The sequence below is a fragment of the Falco punctatus genome, assembly GCF_963210335.1.
Source record: "Falco punctatus genome assembly, chromosome: 4".
Classification (NCBI taxonomy): Eukaryota; Metazoa; Chordata; class Aves; order Falconiformes; family Falconidae; genus Falco; species Falco punctatus.
The window spans coordinates 1886757-1906821 of NC_137583.1; the positions used below are offsets into that span (position 1 = coordinate 1886757).

The 20065-nt window shown below is 40.5% G+C and overlaps 1 protein-coding gene and 1 long non-coding RNA gene across 2 annotated transcripts; one reads left to right on the plus strand and one right to left on the minus strand.

Moving 5' to 3' along the window:
- Positions 1–1154: 1154 nt before the first annotated feature.
- Positions 1155–17109, plus strand: LOC308063004. Its single transcript, XR_013927791.1, has 2 exons — positions 1155–1193; positions 6151–17109. It is a non-coding gene; the product is annotated as an uncharacterized lncRNA (long non-coding RNA).
- LOC308063003 (protein BTG1-like) lies at positions 16890–18688 on the minus strand. Its single transcript, XM_080385376.1, has 2 exons — positions 18014–18688; positions 16890–17872 (listed from the first exon to the last, which is right to left on the minus strand). The coding sequence occupies exons 1-2, from the start codon at positions 18273–18275 to the stop codon at positions 17520–17522; spliced, it is 615 nt and encodes a 204-aa protein (XP_080241502.1). The 5' UTR covers positions 18276–18688; the 3' UTR covers positions 16890–17519.
- Positions 18689–20065: the final 1377 nt, after the last annotated feature.

Consider the following 20065-nt stretch of genomic DNA (forward strand, 5'->3'; position numbering starts at 1 on the left):
TCACCTTTTCCTCCAGCGTTCCATGGGGCAGAACTACCACTTGGGCACATTGCAGGAGCATTTGGAAAACACATTGGTAAAACTTGGGAACTGGAGGGACAAAAGCCTATTAACATATTTCTCTCTGCATTATCAGTTTTTAAATATTATCAGGTATTATCTACAATGTGCTTGAACTGAAATAGCTTAAGTTTTTGAGCCGTTAATAACACTGAAGCATTGCTTAAGTGGAATTCCACTAATATGGAATCCTGTGGTTAACTACAACTTGTATGGGCGTACCTGGATTGGTTTTGATTCGCTACCTTGAGGGCTGCTAGCACAGAGCTCAGCAACCGTCAAAAATCCACCTGAGTATCCCAGTAGATGACCAGGTGTTCTGTGATATTTTGGTATGTAACTAAGCTAGTTTAGAGCTGCATCAGGAATGCATAAGGTAATCCCACCTTCAGTTCCACAGCTCACACTTAATCCCCCACCATTTATTTTTTGATGTAATGTGAAGGAGTCAGGAGAGCACCACAGGCCTGAAATACATTTAGTTTTCTCTGGGTCCTGTAACTGCACTGGGTGGCTATGCTTTATGCCACGATTTCTGTTTCTTGGGACTCTTCAGTGTTGGGAATACAAAAAAAAAAAAAAAAAACAAACCCAAAACAAAACGTATATTATCTATAGATTTTAAATCAGTGGGTACACTATACTTAATTGTGTAGATATTCTCAAATAAAAGATTAAGTGGCCCAAGATCACAGATCATATGACATTAAGAACAAGCTTATAAAATACTGAGACATAAGGCTACTGTCAAACAGATTTGCAAGTAAAAATGAGAAAACACCAATCCTGTCTCTTTACATGAGGATGACAGACAAAAATACATTAACTAATACAAAATTTCTTCCCAGCCTACCTTCTACCATTCCATGTCTGTAGTTTTTGCTTGTTTTTAAATGGCATTTAAACTACGGCACTGACTTCACATCTTCAGTTTATTCATGGCAGCTCCCCTGGTTCGTGCCTGCCGTGGAGATCATTACTCTGCCAATGCCCACCAAAACACAATTCCCCTCCCAAATTCAGCTTTAACCTTGCTGTGTCCTGCCAGGCATGCCCCTGAGCTGTCAGCGCTGGACTCTCACAGATGCCGTCTTCTACAACTTTTAAGTTTACCAAGGAATGAGAATGAAAGGGTAAATACAGTGCATGTATTCACTTGCTGGGGGTGGGGGGTGGGGGGTGTAGGAGGTTAGGGGGGAAGTATCAGGCAAGTATCTCTTGTTAATATTCTGATGGATATAAAAAGTTCATTAAATACAGAGCTGAGGAAAAAAAACAATAGCATTACTTGAGACTCATGATAAAATGAGATATCAAGAATACAAAGGTCTTGTAAGCTTATGAGAAGGATTTTTGTGATAATCGCTACATCTTAGTTCTCCAGGTTCCTAAAATGAAAGGTTTCTATAAAAAGAAGATATTTTAGTCTTTATGAAAAGAGTAAGCATTACACAAAAGATCCTTTCTGGGGACCTAGAAATGTCTGCCTGGAGAAATTAGGTTTAAAGATCACAAATTCAAGGCAGTGAGTCCAAGAACACTGAATGGACACGATAATACAACAATGAAGTTGTGCTACAAAATACTATTACTGTTTTTAACTACTGCACCATTTTCAGTTTAAAAAAAATGCAGTTATGTTTAAATAAGACTGACAGTTTTATATTTTTACTATGCTCAGACCATCAAAAATGGAGTATACTTATGTAACTCAACACCTCATTAAAATTTTAAAGTTTTGCTTTTTTTCTATTATCAGTATGATACCACTGCTCATTGACATAGTTTTTTCTTGAATCCATGGTTTATTTATGTAATTTCATACACATACCAGAAATGTGGGAAATGTCATGCTCCAACTGTCATTTCACCATCTCTGACTGAGAAACAGTCACCCAACAAAGGAAAAAAAAAATAGGACTGAAGTGTGCCATTTGATGGCTTTTTTAGAAAGCATATATGGTACTTTGAGCCACAATAAAGTATTTTACAGACTAAGCAAGTTAGTGGCTTCAGGAATAGGACTGTAAGTAGTACAAAAGGTGACTTAAGGTTAGTGAAGATAAAGCCACATGTATGTTGTTAACAGACAAGAGTTTGCACAAATGCAGCCAGCCATCAATAACCACAGATGCAGATAAACAGACATTATAACTACTAAGAGTTTTAATTGCTACATACAGTCAGAGAGAGGAAATGAAGTTACAGACATGGCATAAATAATAACTTCTCTGTACATTATATATAACTCCAAACAATTGCCAAGACAGACAATACTTTTTAAAATATAGACAAGGTAGTTAAATACTGTTTTCCATGCACCAGAGTCCTGAACATTTATTGAGAAAGAAATACAACTAATTACCAGAGGGGGCAACCCAACCCCCCCAAAAAAACCAAAGAACAGTGTTGTGAATTTTTAGGACCAGTAAGAGAAAATACATGGAAAAGATCTCATTAGAAAGCATAGGAGGTCTCTAAAGCGGAACGCTATGGTGAAATCCTACTAGCTTTGGCAGGGTATTAAACCCGAATGGCACAAGCCCAAGCCCACCTGAGGCCTGTTCTTAGAGCCTTTGTTCCTGTGGGCGAGGAGGGGAAGAGGAAGGGATAAACGGCTTTTAGGTCTTGCCTTCTATTAAGTGACATACCAGCAACTGGAAAACAAAATGCTCTTTACGTAAAGAGGTGAAAGCAGACTGCCAGAGCAGACGCAGGAGCCTGGTCAGAAGTCACACAGAAGCAATATTTTTGTGGCTTTCAGGACAGGCTAACACTTCTTGGTGCAGATACTTTGCTGTTAATGTGAAACTGTTCGCTCATGATCAGCCACCCTCTTGCAACACCACAAACAGACCCTAACTCCGTGTTTGGTCCTTGGACACTTGATCGGCCAAAGGAAAGCACGTCTTAAACTCCTTTTTGACACAAGCCCAATGTGATCACCTTTAAATAGGGAAGAGAACATGTATATTAATCTGGTTTTTAGCTAAACTGCCATCATTTGGCAACACACTTCTGTGGAATAACCTTGAAACCTTCCCAGCTAAAACTTTTAATTCAATAATTTAATAACAAACAGAGTACAAGGTCTCCAGAAAACAAATCACAAATTTACGTAAACCAGTGACATGTTACGCTTCAGTTTATACCCAGAAACACCAAACTCTGTAACAGGATCTGGGGCCGGTACAGAAGAACTGAGCAGCAGTTTCTTTTGTACATTTACAGATAAATTCACATTTATGTTCCCTGACACAGCTATCAATACTTTAGGAGACGTAATTCCTTAATCCAGACCACATTTGATTGACTGTAGTGTTAATAGTTTTGGAGTGATCTCTGTTAGCTGACGGCAGCATACAGAATGAATGCTCCCTCCCCAGCCAACTCGCTCAAAGAACCCAGTTTACTGGAGTCACCCTGATTGAAATTAATAAAGAGAACCTGTATTTGAAAGAGACATTTTCTCAGATTTTAAACATCAGATTTTCTGTCATCTGCAATACATGAACACAGATACAACACAGTTTCACAAGCACAGAAGTTAATATAAATGCTATGCTATCTCAAAAGGGGGATCTTGTTCTCCTTTTCAAATCAGGCCACGTACCCTCACATTGCCCTCAGCACATTTACACCCATGTGGCACATTAGAGCAGATTATTCATCAAATGAATGGTCAAGGCTTTCCCGAGCGGGATGTTTTTTTCTTGTTTTTCTTTAGTTGACTCAGCAAACCAGTGTGACACATTGCATAGCCAGACAAGTCCTCCAGCCATCATGAAAGAAGGAATGGGAACACAACCAAAACCGGTGGGGAGTGCAGGATTAGGCATTTTGTTGCTAGCTCATTTTCAGATCAGATTAAGCTGATTATGAAACTACTTTCAGCAGTGCTGCAGAACCTCCCGGCAGCATGAAGGGGGGGTGTGTGTGAGGGGGCTTTCAAGGGAAAAAGAAAACGCACAGAATGGACAGATATTTCTAGGTGTGCCCTGAAAAAGCAGTAGAGCACAACACCAAAGAAATGTTTTGTGAGAAAGAACTGTAACACTCATTGAGCAGTCCATGAGCTGTCACTCACAGGTTTTTGGGTTGTTTTTTTTTCTCCCCCAGGAAAAAAACCCCATGTATTAGATTTCTGCCATCCCTTTACTGCTAGATCTTAAGACAGTTGAAATTATCTGCATTATCAGAGCATCAATGATCAGACATGCCTCTAAACTAAGCTTTTATTGATTAAAACAGCTATTTCAAATAAATTATCTTGATTAAGGTGAAATGACATGGGTATTTAACAAGTGATTATGAGATCTTCTTGAGTGAATGTTTGCCAAAACCATGTGTAAAATAACATCCATTGCAATAATGTCTTTATGACAGTATCTCACTTTGAACAAAAGCATAACTATAAGTAACAAGTATACATCTCATACCTTTCCAATAGATTTCTAGGGGGAAAAAAAAACTTGGAAAAGAAGAACTATTCCTAACAGTGACAGGAAAATAAATATACCAAAAGAAAGATGTTCTAGATCTCTCAAGTCAAGCTTTTTGAGGAATTAAATTTAAGATGACTGAGTGAGCACAAATTCTAGATCAAATTCTACACTTCAGGCCCGAAGAGCAGTGAAGCCCCTTTCACACAAGGCTTGGCATCTTGGAAGGGACAAATCCATGTGGCATGAATGCATAATTCAAAAATACACCTCAAGGTTCTACATGATGGCTGGTTTTCAACCTATTTATGAATTTGCGATACCAAGTTAGAGTGCAAAAAAGACATTTACAGAATCATATCTGGAGACAGACATTTCTTTACAATTAAAGAACGGTGATGAGATATGCTTGTAGCCACTAGAAACATAATTGTAAAATCCATTAGAGCAATCCTGCTACCTGACACAAAATGAAGACAGCAGACAGACCAAAAATAATTTGAATTGTAATATTTGTCCCTCAGCCACAAATATGCATCCAGAAAGAGGAGATAATCTAACAAAAGCAGGAAAAATAATGGACACAAACGTTTGTTGCGTTTTCTTTTTTTAAATATGATTTGGTTCATGAGGCTCCAGTAGCGGTATGTTTTAGAAGCAAATCTATTAATACCAAACTGAGAGCAAGACAGGAAGGGATTGGTAAATCTTAAAGCTACTTATTACAAAGTAGGTATATATTTATATAAATAAAATGGGCTGGGTTTCCAGTTTCTCTCTTTGCAGCAGTTGTTCACCTAATTGCTTTATCTACTTCTGGATGTGTCTGAAAAGCACTGATGATAAAAATAAAATTGAAAATTGCTTTTCTCTAAGAACCCAATTGATCATTATTAATAATTTGTCTGCCACACAGTTTTCCAGTGTTGCAAACTAGATGTAACAGGAAACAGCCTCATCTACTGGTTTGAGGAGATACTATCAGGTGTCTACACACAGTCTAATACTTGTCTTCTCCCCTCCCCCAAACACACTTACATCTCCCATACTTCATACAATAAAATCTACACAGTTGTGTTTTGGGGTTTTTTGCTGTTACACTATATAGTGTAGGAGCAGCAAAAACATTTGCACACACTCCTCAGATGACTGGATCTCCCAGATAACTCATTAAAAGGAGAAGCTCTGATTGTGCTTTCTAGCTCCTGTTCATTAATATAGACAAACATGTCTAAAGAGATTGCTCACAGGCTTCACATTATTTAGTTTTAAGTTTCTTGTCATTTTACTGAAAATTCAGTGTTCCTGATCAGCTATCGGACTATTAGTTTCAAGCAAAAGTTTTATGGAGATTTTTGCTGTTCTTTTTTTGTTAAAGATATTCCGAGTTTATCTCATTACAGATTAAACTTTTCATTAAGAAGCATTAACACTGAAACAGTCATGGAGAGTTTAGTGGGAAACAGTACGGGATAGCAGGTCACCCTGAAGTTAAGGATATGTCTTGCTGCCTTTTTAGTCTAAATGGAATTTAAATCTTAACGCCTGCAGACATAGACACATAATATTAACGTTGGCATGGGCTGGCTGCTGAGCACCAGCCTGCCATCCAGCCTTCTCCACAATCCTTCTCCCCCCACCCCCCCAGGTTTAGGCGCAGCTCTGATGCAGTGCAGCCGTGTGGTTTGAGAGCTGGTGGAGGCGGCACAGCTGCAAGAAGCCACCTTTGGACCTCTGCTGCGGGCTCAGGGGCTGCACGTCAGCTCGGGCCCTCGCCCCTGCCCCAGCTGTGCTGCAGCAGTCCGGGAGCGAGAGGGGCTGGCTCTGCAAAGGGGGCTGGCCAGGAGCCGGGGTGACAGCAAGGCACCCCAGCAAGGAACAGCGTTAAGGGGTGCAGTCCTGCAGGACCTGAGCAAGAGGGGCTGAGCAGGCCTGGTGACGGTGGCCCAGGCCACCTGTAGTGATGAGGCAAGTCCAAGGTCAAGCCAGGGAGTTAAGTCACCAATGCAAGGTATGAGGCCAGGCACAAGTGTACCTACCACTGGATCCGTCCTGTTTCTTCCCTCCTGCAGACCTTTCTACCTTTCCAAACAACTGGTCATTACCTTTATTGCCGTTATGTGTCTTATTCACAGGTTTCCTTACTTGCCAAGGCCAGGGGATCTTACACGTATTTTCCTTATCCCTATGTGGTCTGTTAGCCTCGTGTTCTCTCAAGATAGTGGCCTAAAGTTAATACAATTTGGTTTTGCCAAAGTCAAAGCTATAATGACTGTCTGCAATCAAGATAATGGAATAATGAAAAGGATTTTAAAGAACATGGGTCACTCAGATTACCTGAATTACCTTGACTTCACAATTTCATACTTCCTTTAGACAAGACTGTTCTCATTCATTTTTCAAAGGGCTGGTCGGTTCCGGTTCCCATTCCAGTTGGAAGGCTCTGCATTCACTTAACGCTTCTGAAAGTCAGGCACTTTATTTCAAAGTCTACGCTCAGATGTGAGACTTTAGATACACAGGAAGAGGTTACAAGTCGATGGAAACAAACAAAAGGAAAAAACTTAACACAGGAATGAGCATCCAGATGGCAGTTATAAAGATGCACTTAAAAAGTGGAAGAAAGGAAAACAGAAGCAAACAAGAAACATGCAGAATATCAGAGGCCATAAGCCTGAACTGTTATTTTTGCATGCAAATTGCGTTGCAGAGATTAGTCCCAGAACATAATTTATTATGATGTCAAAATCGTACCATGACTAATTCTTTATCAAGGGCACGAGGCTATTAAACACAGTCATGTAAAGAGGCTTGGCTCCACATCGATTCAAAGAGAAAAATGCCATTTCAGGAATATCCTATAATTACACCAGCCAAAATATGACTCACCGGAAGCTGCTTGCAGCAATTATTCAAAAAAGGAACACAGCCTAACCAGTAGTTATCTGTATTCTGTATAGCCATACGAGTTATACATACATTAACCTTCTTGGAGAACTGAGAATCCCTGAGGTATAAAAATTATTTATTAGAAGATCCTTGTTATGAGGATCATTCTATGATTGTTCCAAGTAAAAGGACAAACATGGATCTTATCCTCTAAGCTTTTAGTCTTCCCCCAAATGTATTACTTCCAGTTCGTGAACATTTCACAAGGGCCCTTCTAAGTTTTGAGAAGAGTCTGAATTTCCTGGTTACTTTTATTCCCCATCACTTTGCAAGACTGACAACACTGTGTTTCACTTGAATGCCAAGTAATCCTGCTTACACATTATCCCAGAAACAAAAGGTAACTGGAACACAGTGACAGAGCAAAGAGCTAACTGAAAAACAAACCCCCCCAACCATATAGATTGATCAATCAAGAATTTTCTCTTAATAACAGTAGATTTTAGAACTGATGCTTTATTTCATAACCAAAGTTGCTGTACTTAATGAGATATATTTTCCTTTCTGCTGAAATACTCTTGCTATATCATATTCTAGGACAGTATGAGCATAGCTTTGTTATTTTTTTCTCTGTATATATGGATAAGCTTTACAAGGTGTTGAGGATACTCACAAGACCCTAAAATTATAGGCATATCCATGTACATAATAGGATTAAAGTCAAATGATAGCACTTTCCCAAGCATCATACCGTTCTTTTAGACCACGATGCAGGATACAAAGTTAATTGTCCTTTCTGCTGTCAAATTTTCAGGCCCACTCCTTCATATTACTACCAACTTAAAATACCCATTTGATTTCACAGATATTTTATCTCTAGCAAAAATGAACTAGAACCTTTGGTCCTAACAAAGATTTACCCTTACCAAAAGTAACCATTCTTCTGCCACCAGTTTTCTAAAGCAATAATTCCAAACATCATGTCTAAAGTAAAATAAGTGTTACTGATAAGTCATTTAAATTAAAATAAATACACAGGAACCCTTTTATATGAATGGGGAGTTTATATGAATGTGAGAGAAAGAACACTGACCTACTGCTTTATTTGCTTTTATGTGGAGATGTTCACAAAGGCGCCAAGTGGATTACATGAAAATATTTCAAACAGTCCCTCTTCCAACAAAACATAAACAAAGATACAAACATTAACTACATAAATAAAGCATGAAGGTAGAAAAAAAAAAATTCCTCCAACACTGTTAATCATTACAACATAAGCTCAGCTTTGTCTTCTTATGAAGAGGCAACTACCTTTAGATTTTGCATGAAAGTTTTTCCAGTCCCTCCATTTTTCTGCAGCACAGCGAAACATTTGTCAGAACACAGGATTATAGCCTGTAAACAGTAACCCGTTCCACATTCTATATAAAAACACTGTCTCTAGGGGACAGGCTTCCCATTCCACTGAAACCATGGAAATGTTCAACAATTACTGAAAAGCATTGGTGGGACAAGGCAACAGCCATCACTGATGTGACACACATAGGAAAGAATACTGGAAAATCCGGAGAACAGTTTGATTGCAGCCACATGAATTCAGATATGAAAACAGCATTTACAAATTGGGGGTAAGGGTGGGGTACAGACAAAAAGATAAGAGAAACTGAAAGTTTCAAACAAGAAGATAATCAAATACCAATTAAAGACTTCAGCATATACTTGGGGAGGAAAAGGTTAAAAATTAGAAACTAAGCATGAAATAGGAGACAACTCTATTACAAATGAAAAAGACTTACTGGGAAAAAGACCAAAAGGATGTCTCTTTGGGCTACTAATTCACTGGCTGTTTTAAGTAAGACTAAAACTAGCTGTAGATACAGGCATAAAGCTTAGATGCTGTAGCTGAAAACAAAACTCCAGCTTTAATTTGTTTAGATGTCTGAAGCAGTGGAAATAATAAGCAGTTCATCACAGCAACATGTTAAATAGTTAATTTATAGGCAATGAACCACACCAAGAGATAGTTTACTAGAGTGATAACCCAACAGCTGTTATCCCCAAAAATCCAATCTTCAGAAATATTGAAGTATTACCAAGGAAAACAACTGTTGTAAAAAATGCAAATATTCTAGAACATAATAGCAGAAGGTATAGAAAAAACATAGGGCTTTTAGGATCCTGTCTGATATACGGAGTATGTTACAGGTAACTTTTTCAAAAGCTTAACTATTTGCCCCCCACTTAGTTAACAAAGCTGATACCAGATCTCAATATTGTCAATGGATCAATATGGATCCTTGTGAAGTGACACTGGAGCAGATAATTCTCTCTGCAAAAGTAAATTCTAGGTGATTTAAAAATACTATTGCTGCTAAGAACAGAATACAGGAGGTGCATCGCAGCACAGTGTTACGCTTGCCAACCCGGTACGAAAACAAGAGAGGTGTAACATGGCTGGAAAGAAAGGCCTCATCAAAGTGTCGGATTTATCTTCCCTTTTTAATCCAGTGCTTACTATTCCAATTCTTATGTTCGTTGTCAAGACATGGTGTCTGCTAATAAACGAGCATTAATCTCGCTTCATGTCAATGCAAAGGTTTAGCAAATGTCAGGAGAAAAGATCTGAAGGACAGAGAAATCACTGGGAGGTAAAAAACGCAGCCTTTTAACTTCAGCAAACTTTTGCTCCCAGACTACTCCCAGAGTATTTCAGTTCTCATTCCATGGAGTGTTCAACATTCAGTGTTTTAGAACACATTTAGAAAAACGATCAATGTTAAAGGCTTGTGAAAAAGAGACAAATATCTGTTTATTTTAGACAATACACACAGCTTTCCCTAAATATACCATCAAGACATATGGCGCACACATACAGTCGTTATACTCAACACAGACAAATTATTTTATTTTCTGGTAAAGTCACTCACAAACAGAACAGCTAAAATTCCAGCTACAATTGTACCTTCATTTGATACTTCAGAAACTAAAAGTTTCTCCATGAAGCTGATACACAGGACTCAGTTAACAGCGCAGGTGCTTGAAAAGTTCGTCTAGCCTTGAGGCAAAAGGCTTTTAATGTTAAAACAGGAGTAATTCTACTGACTTCTATAGAAGCAACAACTTTCTTGCTTAAAATGTGTTGCAGAGTCACTGAAAAAAAATACCTGAAGACTGTAAAACATATTAGCTAAACATCATTTTGTGACAAAGACTAATGATGAAATCAAGTGTTCTATAAATACTGCAGTTCATGATTCTGAATTAATTTTGTTCAGCAAAACCGCCATCCATCAAAATAGCTAATTCCACGCTAAAAGCTCAGCACTACTACTAAATTCAGATACATAATTAATTACTCTTGACTGACATCTTAGCATGCGTACTTCAACCACTTGAAAAAATAGATCACAATCCCTATCAAAATAATCAACGCCTTCAGTATCAGCCCATCACACTCTGGGGCAAAAAGAACAAGGTGGCTCTCTCCCAACACATTTGTACGTCTTTTTCCTCGCCCAGAGAAAAAACCCTTTGACAAAACTCTGGTATCAACTTTTAACATGCCATCAGGTGAGACACGCATTTGTCCTCTGGTATATCCAGAAAAAAAACCCAACCAGCATGCTACCTGCAAGAAAGAACCAGTACAAGTAACATGTTATTTCGAGCATGAAATAAAACATTATCTCATTACACACTTCAGAAGAATTCTACTTCTGCAACCTTAGAAATACAGTCTTCCCAACAACACACAATATTCTAAATTCCAACTGAGAGAAGGTGAGTCTAAAGGGTCTGCTTTTGTTGTAATCCATTCCAAGAATATATAAAAAGCGTAAACCACTAGAGTTTATATTCTTTTCCATCACTCCTACATGTGCAAATCTAACCCTCAGGTTGCACATTTGCAACAGAAGCATTCACATAATGCTGTTCCGATGCTAATGATGCTGTATAAATAACATGTAGGGGACTAGTGCAAAGTGTCATTTGCATATTCACATCACATTTGTATGGTTATTAAAATAGAATTGCATATAAAGATGTTGTACACTAGGAATGCTCATTAGTATTTTATTCACCTATATGCAGCATGCCAAATAAAGCTTAGGTCTTGCAAGTAACATAATTCCTACATATTTGTGATTATTCATAAATATTTATAAATAACAGGCAAGTACCTTTCCTCCTCAGGGCCCCAGTGGAAGAGAGAGAGTTCCATATTGGCACTCAGTGTAAAAACTCGTAGCGTGATGATACAACAACCTTGCTTCTGTGAACATGCTCGCCTGGCTACTTAGAACTACTGGAACAAATGGGGCCCAGCATTCAGACAGGATTTTCAGGTACACCCTAGCTTTTTTCTCAGTTTTCTTGTGTGTTCATTCTTCATTCATGTAGCAGATAATCCTGCGAATGGTACACAGAAGTAACACCAGTCACCCGAGGCCAAAGTCACTGGTGTCAGCTTGTGTCAGATGTTCAGTTTAACAGCAGTTTGCACGACTGGGCTCTACACTGCACAGTCCCAAACATACTGCAGTCACAAAAACTTTCTAGTAAAAATTGCTTTATGAACTTGATTGGTTTTGCTACTACTGAACTACAAATAAAGTTTCTAAGAGTTTATGCTCTAGAAAGTTCAAAGTTGCTGCATTACAGCATCTACAAAGACTGTGTTTGTACTTTCATACCTGCATTTTTCTTTTAAAAACATATTCCATTTCAAAGATGAACTTTCATACTTGGCATATCTCCAGGATTAAAAACTTACTTTTCTAAGATGGGTACTTATTTAGCACAAGAGGTTTGCTTGAAACATTATAGAACCATTTTACGATACAATTTTTCTTCTTACTAAACCACAACACAATTGTTTCATCGGGAGGTATTTGTAACTCTGTCTTCAGTGACTCAAGACTGCTTTGCTGTTTAATTTAACTGAACAGACATTTATCTTTTTTACAGTTTTTGTTTCCTTGGATTTTTAAGAACCGCTTGGGAGAATAACTGATATTATAGCTTCTTCTGCTAATGAGGCCATACAAGTATTACCATCAATAATCCGGGGGCCAATCATTTAAAATAATGATAAAACCAAGTTTGTCACAAATCACAATTTAATTTGCATTCTCATAACTTCCTGACACTTTTTAGAGATCTGTTAATCATACTGATTGCAAACAAGGGGCAGCTGAATTTCACAGTACAAAGTGACTCTCCCGAGCAGATGAAAGATTCTTTCATGCAATTCCATTTCAATTAAAATATATTCCGCTGCCCCCCCCCAAGTTACCCAAATTACAAGCTAAAATCAGCAGTTTACTTCTCAATGAAAATGTTTACATAGCCTTATAATGGAGAGCAAAATATAACTACTTATTTATTACTGGAATAAATTCAGTCCCCAGCAAGAGAACAATAAAAATAGGTGGCCCTATTACTCTTACAGCATAACAATTATCAAGTGTGATTCCGGCACCACAAGAAAAAATATTTTATAAAAAGCGTGGTAACAGTAAAAAGTATCAACCTTAATACTAAAGAACCAGAACACCCCTGTTAACCCAACAGTACAAGTCTTCCCACTCCGCTGTGGCAATATGCATCAGCCTGGAGGAATAGTACAAAGCCAAACTGATGACTGTAGTGATGCTACACTGATACAACATAATGCAGAAATTAAGATAAGATTAGAGTTCTGTTGAATTTACCATACCAGTAAGGGAAAAAAGATAAAAACAAAAGGTGAAACAAAAAAGTCAACATACATGTGAAGTGAAAAAAAAATATTCTGAAGATAAAATTGTGAAAGGAAAAGCCATGTTTAAAATAGCTACAAAAAACAGCTATGCAAAGGCAATGACCTTTTCAGATACATCAGCACATAAATGAATTCTACTACTGAGAAGATGAAGACAGTAAAGTTGCTGAAGTGAGGCAAAAAGCTGTAAATGTTCAATAAATATCACCTATCCATATTTTATAATGCAAATAACTGTGTACTACATGAGTATAATGAAATACTTCCAATATACTTATGACTAAAACAGATAATATCAATACAATAATTTTTAGTATTTCATAAGGAAAAACATAACCACAAGCTCTAGGAAAAATGCCCAAGAGAACTGCCTTAGGATATCAGCAGGACTCCAATGTGTATTTCCAATGCACGTGGGAATACCTAGGAAATTTCTCCAAAGTAAGTGTCCCAGTATAAAAAAAGTAACAACTAAAACTTGCAGGAGAGTTAGAACACTTCTAATCATGGATTAAATATAAAAGGACGTTAATTAATGAAGTATTAATTCACTTCATACCAAGAAGTATAATTAAAGGGACAACAGCAGCATCATGGTTTTATAGAAAGCTATCCTGTTAAACGTACCTGGAGTTTGTCCTTTGTGCAATTGCAGTAACACTACCTATTTAGGCTTTTGTAAGGCACTTCACCTAAAACACAGCATTCTAGTCAAAATAAAAGTAACACCATCAAAAATGTATTATGTGACTTAAAAATGAGTTAAGAGTTAAGAGAAAGACTTCATATTTAGCAATCACATCAGTACTAGATCTCAAGTTGTTTTACATTGTTCTCAGTGAAGTGTAAAGCACAGTACTGCCAGTGCTGGTGGAATGGCAAATAATTGGTGGGAACGGCGTGATCCGGATCAGTTGGTTCACTGCACTCATTTCATGAGAACACATTCTCATGCACATATTAAAAATGGAATGAGTGTTTGCAGAAAGCATGTATGTAAATCCCAGTTGAAAAAAATGATTTATTCTCAAACTTAAAAAGCTTAATCTTTTTAGTCCTTTAAATAAAAAACGGAGTTAAATTGCAGCATAAACCGCATAGAAGAGGTCATACTGAAAAGCCTTTCATTTGGAGGATAAAGAAATAAGGGCACCGATGTTTAGAAATTAAACCTTGAAAAAAACATACCAGATTGCATATTTGAACTTACCTAACACTAAAGGTAATAAAATCTGACATAAATACAGAACATACCCTTATCTCTTGAAGCTTTCAGATCAAAACTATGTATCTCTGTATTCTTAGGTGCAAATGATGAGCCAGAGGTGCAATATATAGGAACTGCAGTACCTAAGTGGTCAAGCTATATAAGCTAACAGAAACTTCTTTCTCATTTGGATCTTACAACTCAGAAAGACAAATGTTATTTGTCATCACAGCAAGGCAATGTTTTGGAGAAACAGGCAAATTTTTTTTCTCCCTTGTAAATGTTTCTTCCTTCAGCTTTACTTACCCAATAGTTAACACATCCTCATACAAACAGGCAGGAGAACAAACAGACCAACCCTTCCTCCATGTATTTTTACTAATTTAAGACGACTATTATGCAGTAATTCTTCCTATAGAAGCCAAACCATTCAGTTCTAAATCATGACTGATCAGATGCAGCCGGTCTTGTGTGACAAGTGTATCATTTGAAATATGTTAAGATTTTGGCTTGTTTGTTGCCATGGCAAAATACAAAACTTATCACCTTTTAGGGAAAACACAAAGTTAATTTACCTCCTTCAAAAAACAGCCTCCCTGGCTAACTACCAAGAGCACTATTCCCTCAGAACAGCCTTTGTGCCATGAGTAGGTCTTACGCGTTTTTTTTTAAGCAAAGCAATGTAGTTCTAGGTGTCACAGATATTACAGTGTATTTACTTGCAGCTCAAGTATTTTATTTTGCTTTGGTGGGTTTTCTTCAAGCTCCCCAGTCTCCTCTTCCTGCTTGTCAGCAGAGCAACTTCGACTCTATGGCTGTACCTTAAGTATATGAAATTCAACTTGCATTACACTAAAAAAAGTCCTGTTCAATGATAAATATCAAACTTGCAGAGAGCACAGGATACTTGATATGTGATATTATATAAACATATTGAATTTCCCACTGTTTATGGTAGGATTAATAAGAAGCAACAGAATTCACCATGGCTGGATTAATCCAGGCTCTTCTCTACTCAAGAAAAACATCTGAACAACCTGCTGCATCCTACTTCATGTCAAACCACACCCAGTATCTGGAAATCATACCCTATGTCCCAAGACATCTTTAATTCCATTTTAAGTGTTTACTGCTATGTAAAATCTACTGTTAAGCTAAAAATTTAATACTACATTTTTTTCAGATAGGTTGTTAATATGACAAGCAGTGAGGCAAATCATCTTTCAAATGCAATTTAATCAGAGGGCATCTCATACATAGCAGATTTAAAGTTACTGTTCAATTACTCACAAATGTGTCAAATATGTCCCTTAGAGGTCCTAAGGGGATAAATATTCATAAATATCCAGTGCAGGTAATTTTCTTGGGCGGGGAAGGGGGAAGTGTTACCATCTCCCTAAGAGAATAAAAATGTTGCAAGAACTGATTTTTAAAAAATCTTATATAATAAAGGTCTTGTGGCAGATTGCCTTTTTAATACCCATTTGTTAAAGTAAGCCAAAAACTTAAGTGCTAGACTAGAAACACATAATTAATTTTTACAAAGTTTTAATTACTAAGAAAATTGCACTATGCATTTTATTCAGACTAAAAAAAAACAATACTAGACAAGCCTGCCTCCAAGAGAATAAGGCAAACAGCAAGAAGCAAGCCACAGCTTTTTCTAACACCAACAAAGAAAAAAAACTCTTTGTGAGCTGGAGCTCTACCCTTTCCAGTTTGCCCAGACTTGCCCCTTCCTTTGCTGTATGTTCTACAATGTTATTGACACACGGCAAGATTATTTCTTTTCCTGACACACTAAGACAAGACAAAGCCCTCTTTCATCAAGTATTCAACCGTGCTCCAAACACCAAGCTACAGGAAAACCAGCAAAGCTAGGCACTATGCAGCCTTCTATAGCTAGGTTACAAACCACTCCTTGGAGTAGGAATCACGCAGTATCTGTAAACCGAATCTTTACTGAGTATCAACACCAAGAGTCTCCGCAGAAACCAGCAACACAAAGATTTGTTATTGCATCAAATCCACTGGATTTGATACTTTTACTAAATTTGTACCCAACTGGTATTAGAAACAGTGACAAAATGAGAAGAAACTCAGCATAACACATTAACAGCAAGTTTTTGCTTTCCAAAAAATTCAAGGTAGTTACACAGTATTGATGATCAGCGTTTCAGCTCTAGATTCCTACATGGTTTTAAGTTACAAACGCAAACCCCATTTCCAAATAAACTCAAGCATTTTTTGGCAACAGATCAAACGTTAAGAGTACTAGTGCTTCCATTCAGTTTGATACAGCACACCGAATAAAAACCCCACACAACTCTACGCAGACTATTCAGCTCTACTCAAGACACACATCCAGCAAACTTTACTGAACTAAGCATTTCGTGGCAACCTGAAATAAGGATGAATGTTCAGAGTTAAACCTTTCTGTGAAGCCATCTGTGACGATTAGCAATAGCTAGAGTAAGCTTTGAGAGCAATGTAAAAGGCCTGGGAAAAAAAAAAACAGAAGTCAAAAGAAGTTTGAGCAAGTCTTTATTGTTCTACTTCAATAACTAAGAAATAACAAGACAAACTAATTCCCCCAACTCTTTTTTTTGTCAAGATGCTGGGGCATGATGGAATCCAGCCCTCCAATAAATGCATGCTTTGAAAAAGGAAAAATAAGGGTTATTTTTGTGATTTGTGCCTTACAGCCAAACTTGAATGACCCTGAGAAGTCTGTGCAGACAAATCACTGGAATGATTTACGTGCAGCTTGTTAGATCTGTTTCCCACCCCCCTTCATGTTATTGCTCTGCAAATCGAGGAATGTTTTAGCAAGTGTTAATCTTGACTAAAATCCACCATAAAGAGTGCTACAATATTGCTTTTTATTACAAATAGCAAAAACTTCTTTGAAAATATGTGTAAACCAATCAACTGACTGTACAGTGCATTTACAGTACACAATCCAGAAAGTAACATGCAGTCTAAAGAACTGCTTTATACATTAGCCCTTGGCCACAAAGAACTTGGCAGTACCACTACACCTTTAACGACTATAGGGTAAAAAACTAAAGCTAAAAAAAACCAAAAAAAACACCAAAATCTGTTACACCCAGACAAGACTGGGATACAGACATGATTGTACAAGGAGTAGTAATTTTTAACTAGAAACTGTCATCATGTTGTAATTCTTGGAAGGGCTGGCCCTGCCAGTTCGCCACTGCTCCGTGCAGCTGGTCCTGCCCTCCAGCGGTTTGCTCGCCTTCCCCCCGGGCTGGGCACCTTCGTAGAGGACGCAGATGGACCCGTCTTCGCCTATGCGGTAGGACACTTCGAAGGGGTCGACCCAAAGAGTTAATTCGCTAGGCAAGAGCCGGAAGAGTCTCTCGTGGCTCAGTCCGATCATCCCCGCCGCCTTTCCTATCAAGGGGTCCATCTTATGGTTGATCCGTATGCACCGGTACCCGGAGCCCTTGGAGGGCACCAGGGGGAACCAGTGGTGCTTGTAGTGCTCTGCGGGAGGGAACAAAGAGGCGCTTTACCGCGGCCCCGGTCAGCCCGCGGAGGCTGCGCTCCGCCGGACCCCCGCGGGGCAGAGGCGGCGGCAGCGGCGACCGGCCGGGCGGCGGAGCGGCCCCCCCCGCCCCCGCTCACCGCGCAGCGCCTCCTGCAGGCACTCCCGGAAGCACCGCAGCTGCTCCTCGCCGATACCGCCGGCGGCCCGCAGGAGGCGGGTGACGAACGCCGCCGCCGTGGAGATCTCGGTCCTCATGGCCGCCCCGGCTGGCGCGCACCTCCCCGCCGCCGCCCCGGCCCGCTGCCAGCGCCGCCGCGCCCGCCCCGGCCCGGCCCCCGCGGCCCTGGCCAATGGCGGCGCCTCGCCCAGCCCCGGCTGGCAGGCGGGCCCGGGCCCCATTGGCGGCGGCGGCGGCGCGGGGCGGGGCGGCCACGCCGACCGCGTGAGGCCATTGGGCGGCCGCACGGGCCCGGACGTGTTTGTTTTGTTGGCGGAGGGGCGAGCCCCGCAGGCCGGGGGGCGGGCCACGCCCCCAGCACGCCCCTCTCCGGCCGCCACGCGCGACCGTGGGTAGCGCCGCTGCCACCGGCGAGAGGCAGCGGGGGGCCCCTCCCGCGCTCCGCCCCCCCCCGCTCCCCCGGTTTCCTCCCCCGCGCCCGACACAACGCGGGTAAGTGCGCTGCCGCGTTACCTCGCTACGCTGCCCCGAGCCCCGCCCCCGCTGGCGGCAGCTCCTCCTCGTCCCGGGCCTGACGGCCGCCAGGCGCCCCCTCCCCGCAGCAGCGCGACGGTTACCGGCTGCCCTTCGCACTCGCAGGACCCCACACAAACAGAAGCCAAACGCACCTCACGGCCCTTCAGGCAGCGCCCCGGGGCGGCGCGCCCGGCACGGCACAAGGGCAGGGGCTGGATCCGCGTCCCCTCCGCCCCCAGCTGAGCACCACTGCGGCCCGCAGCGAGAGGGATGCGAGAAGCCGCAGGTTGCTTCCAGGAAGAGAGGCGGTCCGGAAGGCACCGGCTCCCTTTTGAAAGCCTGCTTGCCTGCAAGCGTTGGGAATTTGGCACATTGGAAAATACGTGCAAGAGTTAAGCAAACAGTTCTGCTCAGCGCGCAGACCACACTGTTGCATTTGGCGTCCAGTGTCTCACGGTGAGAGGCCACACCTTTGGCCCATATTTGGAGTATTGTATTGCATCTTTTAAGCACAATACCAGCCAGGGAAGATTTTGTTGTTGTTTACAACAAACACAAGCCTAAGGCTTACTGAGCACAAAAAGAGCTGTACAGATTGCGCCAAGTACCAAGTTCCTCCACTGGCCCTGCAGGTCTCATCACAGGCCTCACCAGGAGGAACACAAACGGCTGGACTCTGAGCAGCGTTTTTGCGGGACATAAAGGTTTCAGCTGTGGAAACATCTGGTTGAACAGTTTGTGTTGGCACAAACTTTGTGTTACTCTGAAGAATAAAGCACATAGCTTGTTTGAGACAAGGAACTTTGCTGATGAGTCATCACTGCTGAGCCTCTGCATTTGAGGAGTAACTACAGTTCATCTCTCTACGATAAATTTTGTCATGACAACAGTTGTCCCTGCAAGGCAGTTTGCCCAAGAGCTGGTTTGGACCAGCAAGTCCATCGCTGACCCGACAGCCTTGCTTCCTCCACACAACTGCCAAGCACCAGCCAAGTTTCACAACAGTTTCAGGGACATGGATGCCAACTCAGCTGTGACCTTCCCACCTTCAGTGAAGCGACAATATTCTTCAGCTAGTTTAAAGCTTTTAAAAAGTGGCTGTGTGAGGTACAGCCAAGATTCCCCGAGTTTACAAAAAGCTTTTTCTCTAGTTCAGAGACCAAACATAAACTTTTCCCCTGCCTTGAAGTTCTGATCACAAGCAATTCCTCCAGCAACTTTTTTCAAGAACAGTGACTAAGGACAGGACCAGGACTGCCTGTAGTCATAACTGACCATACTTCACAACAAGCAGTCTTTTTTCAAAAGTTTATGCAGTGCCCCAACCATTTTTTTTTCCCTCCTCCTTGCCTTGTTTAAACACATCCTTTCCCTTCCCTGGCTTTGTGTCTTAAACCCATGGGGGGCAGGAAGCATGTTGATTTCTTCACACTGCTAGCTAGGTTCCAAGACTCAATATTCTCTTTTGTTAAACTAGAGCTGATCGCTCCTTTAT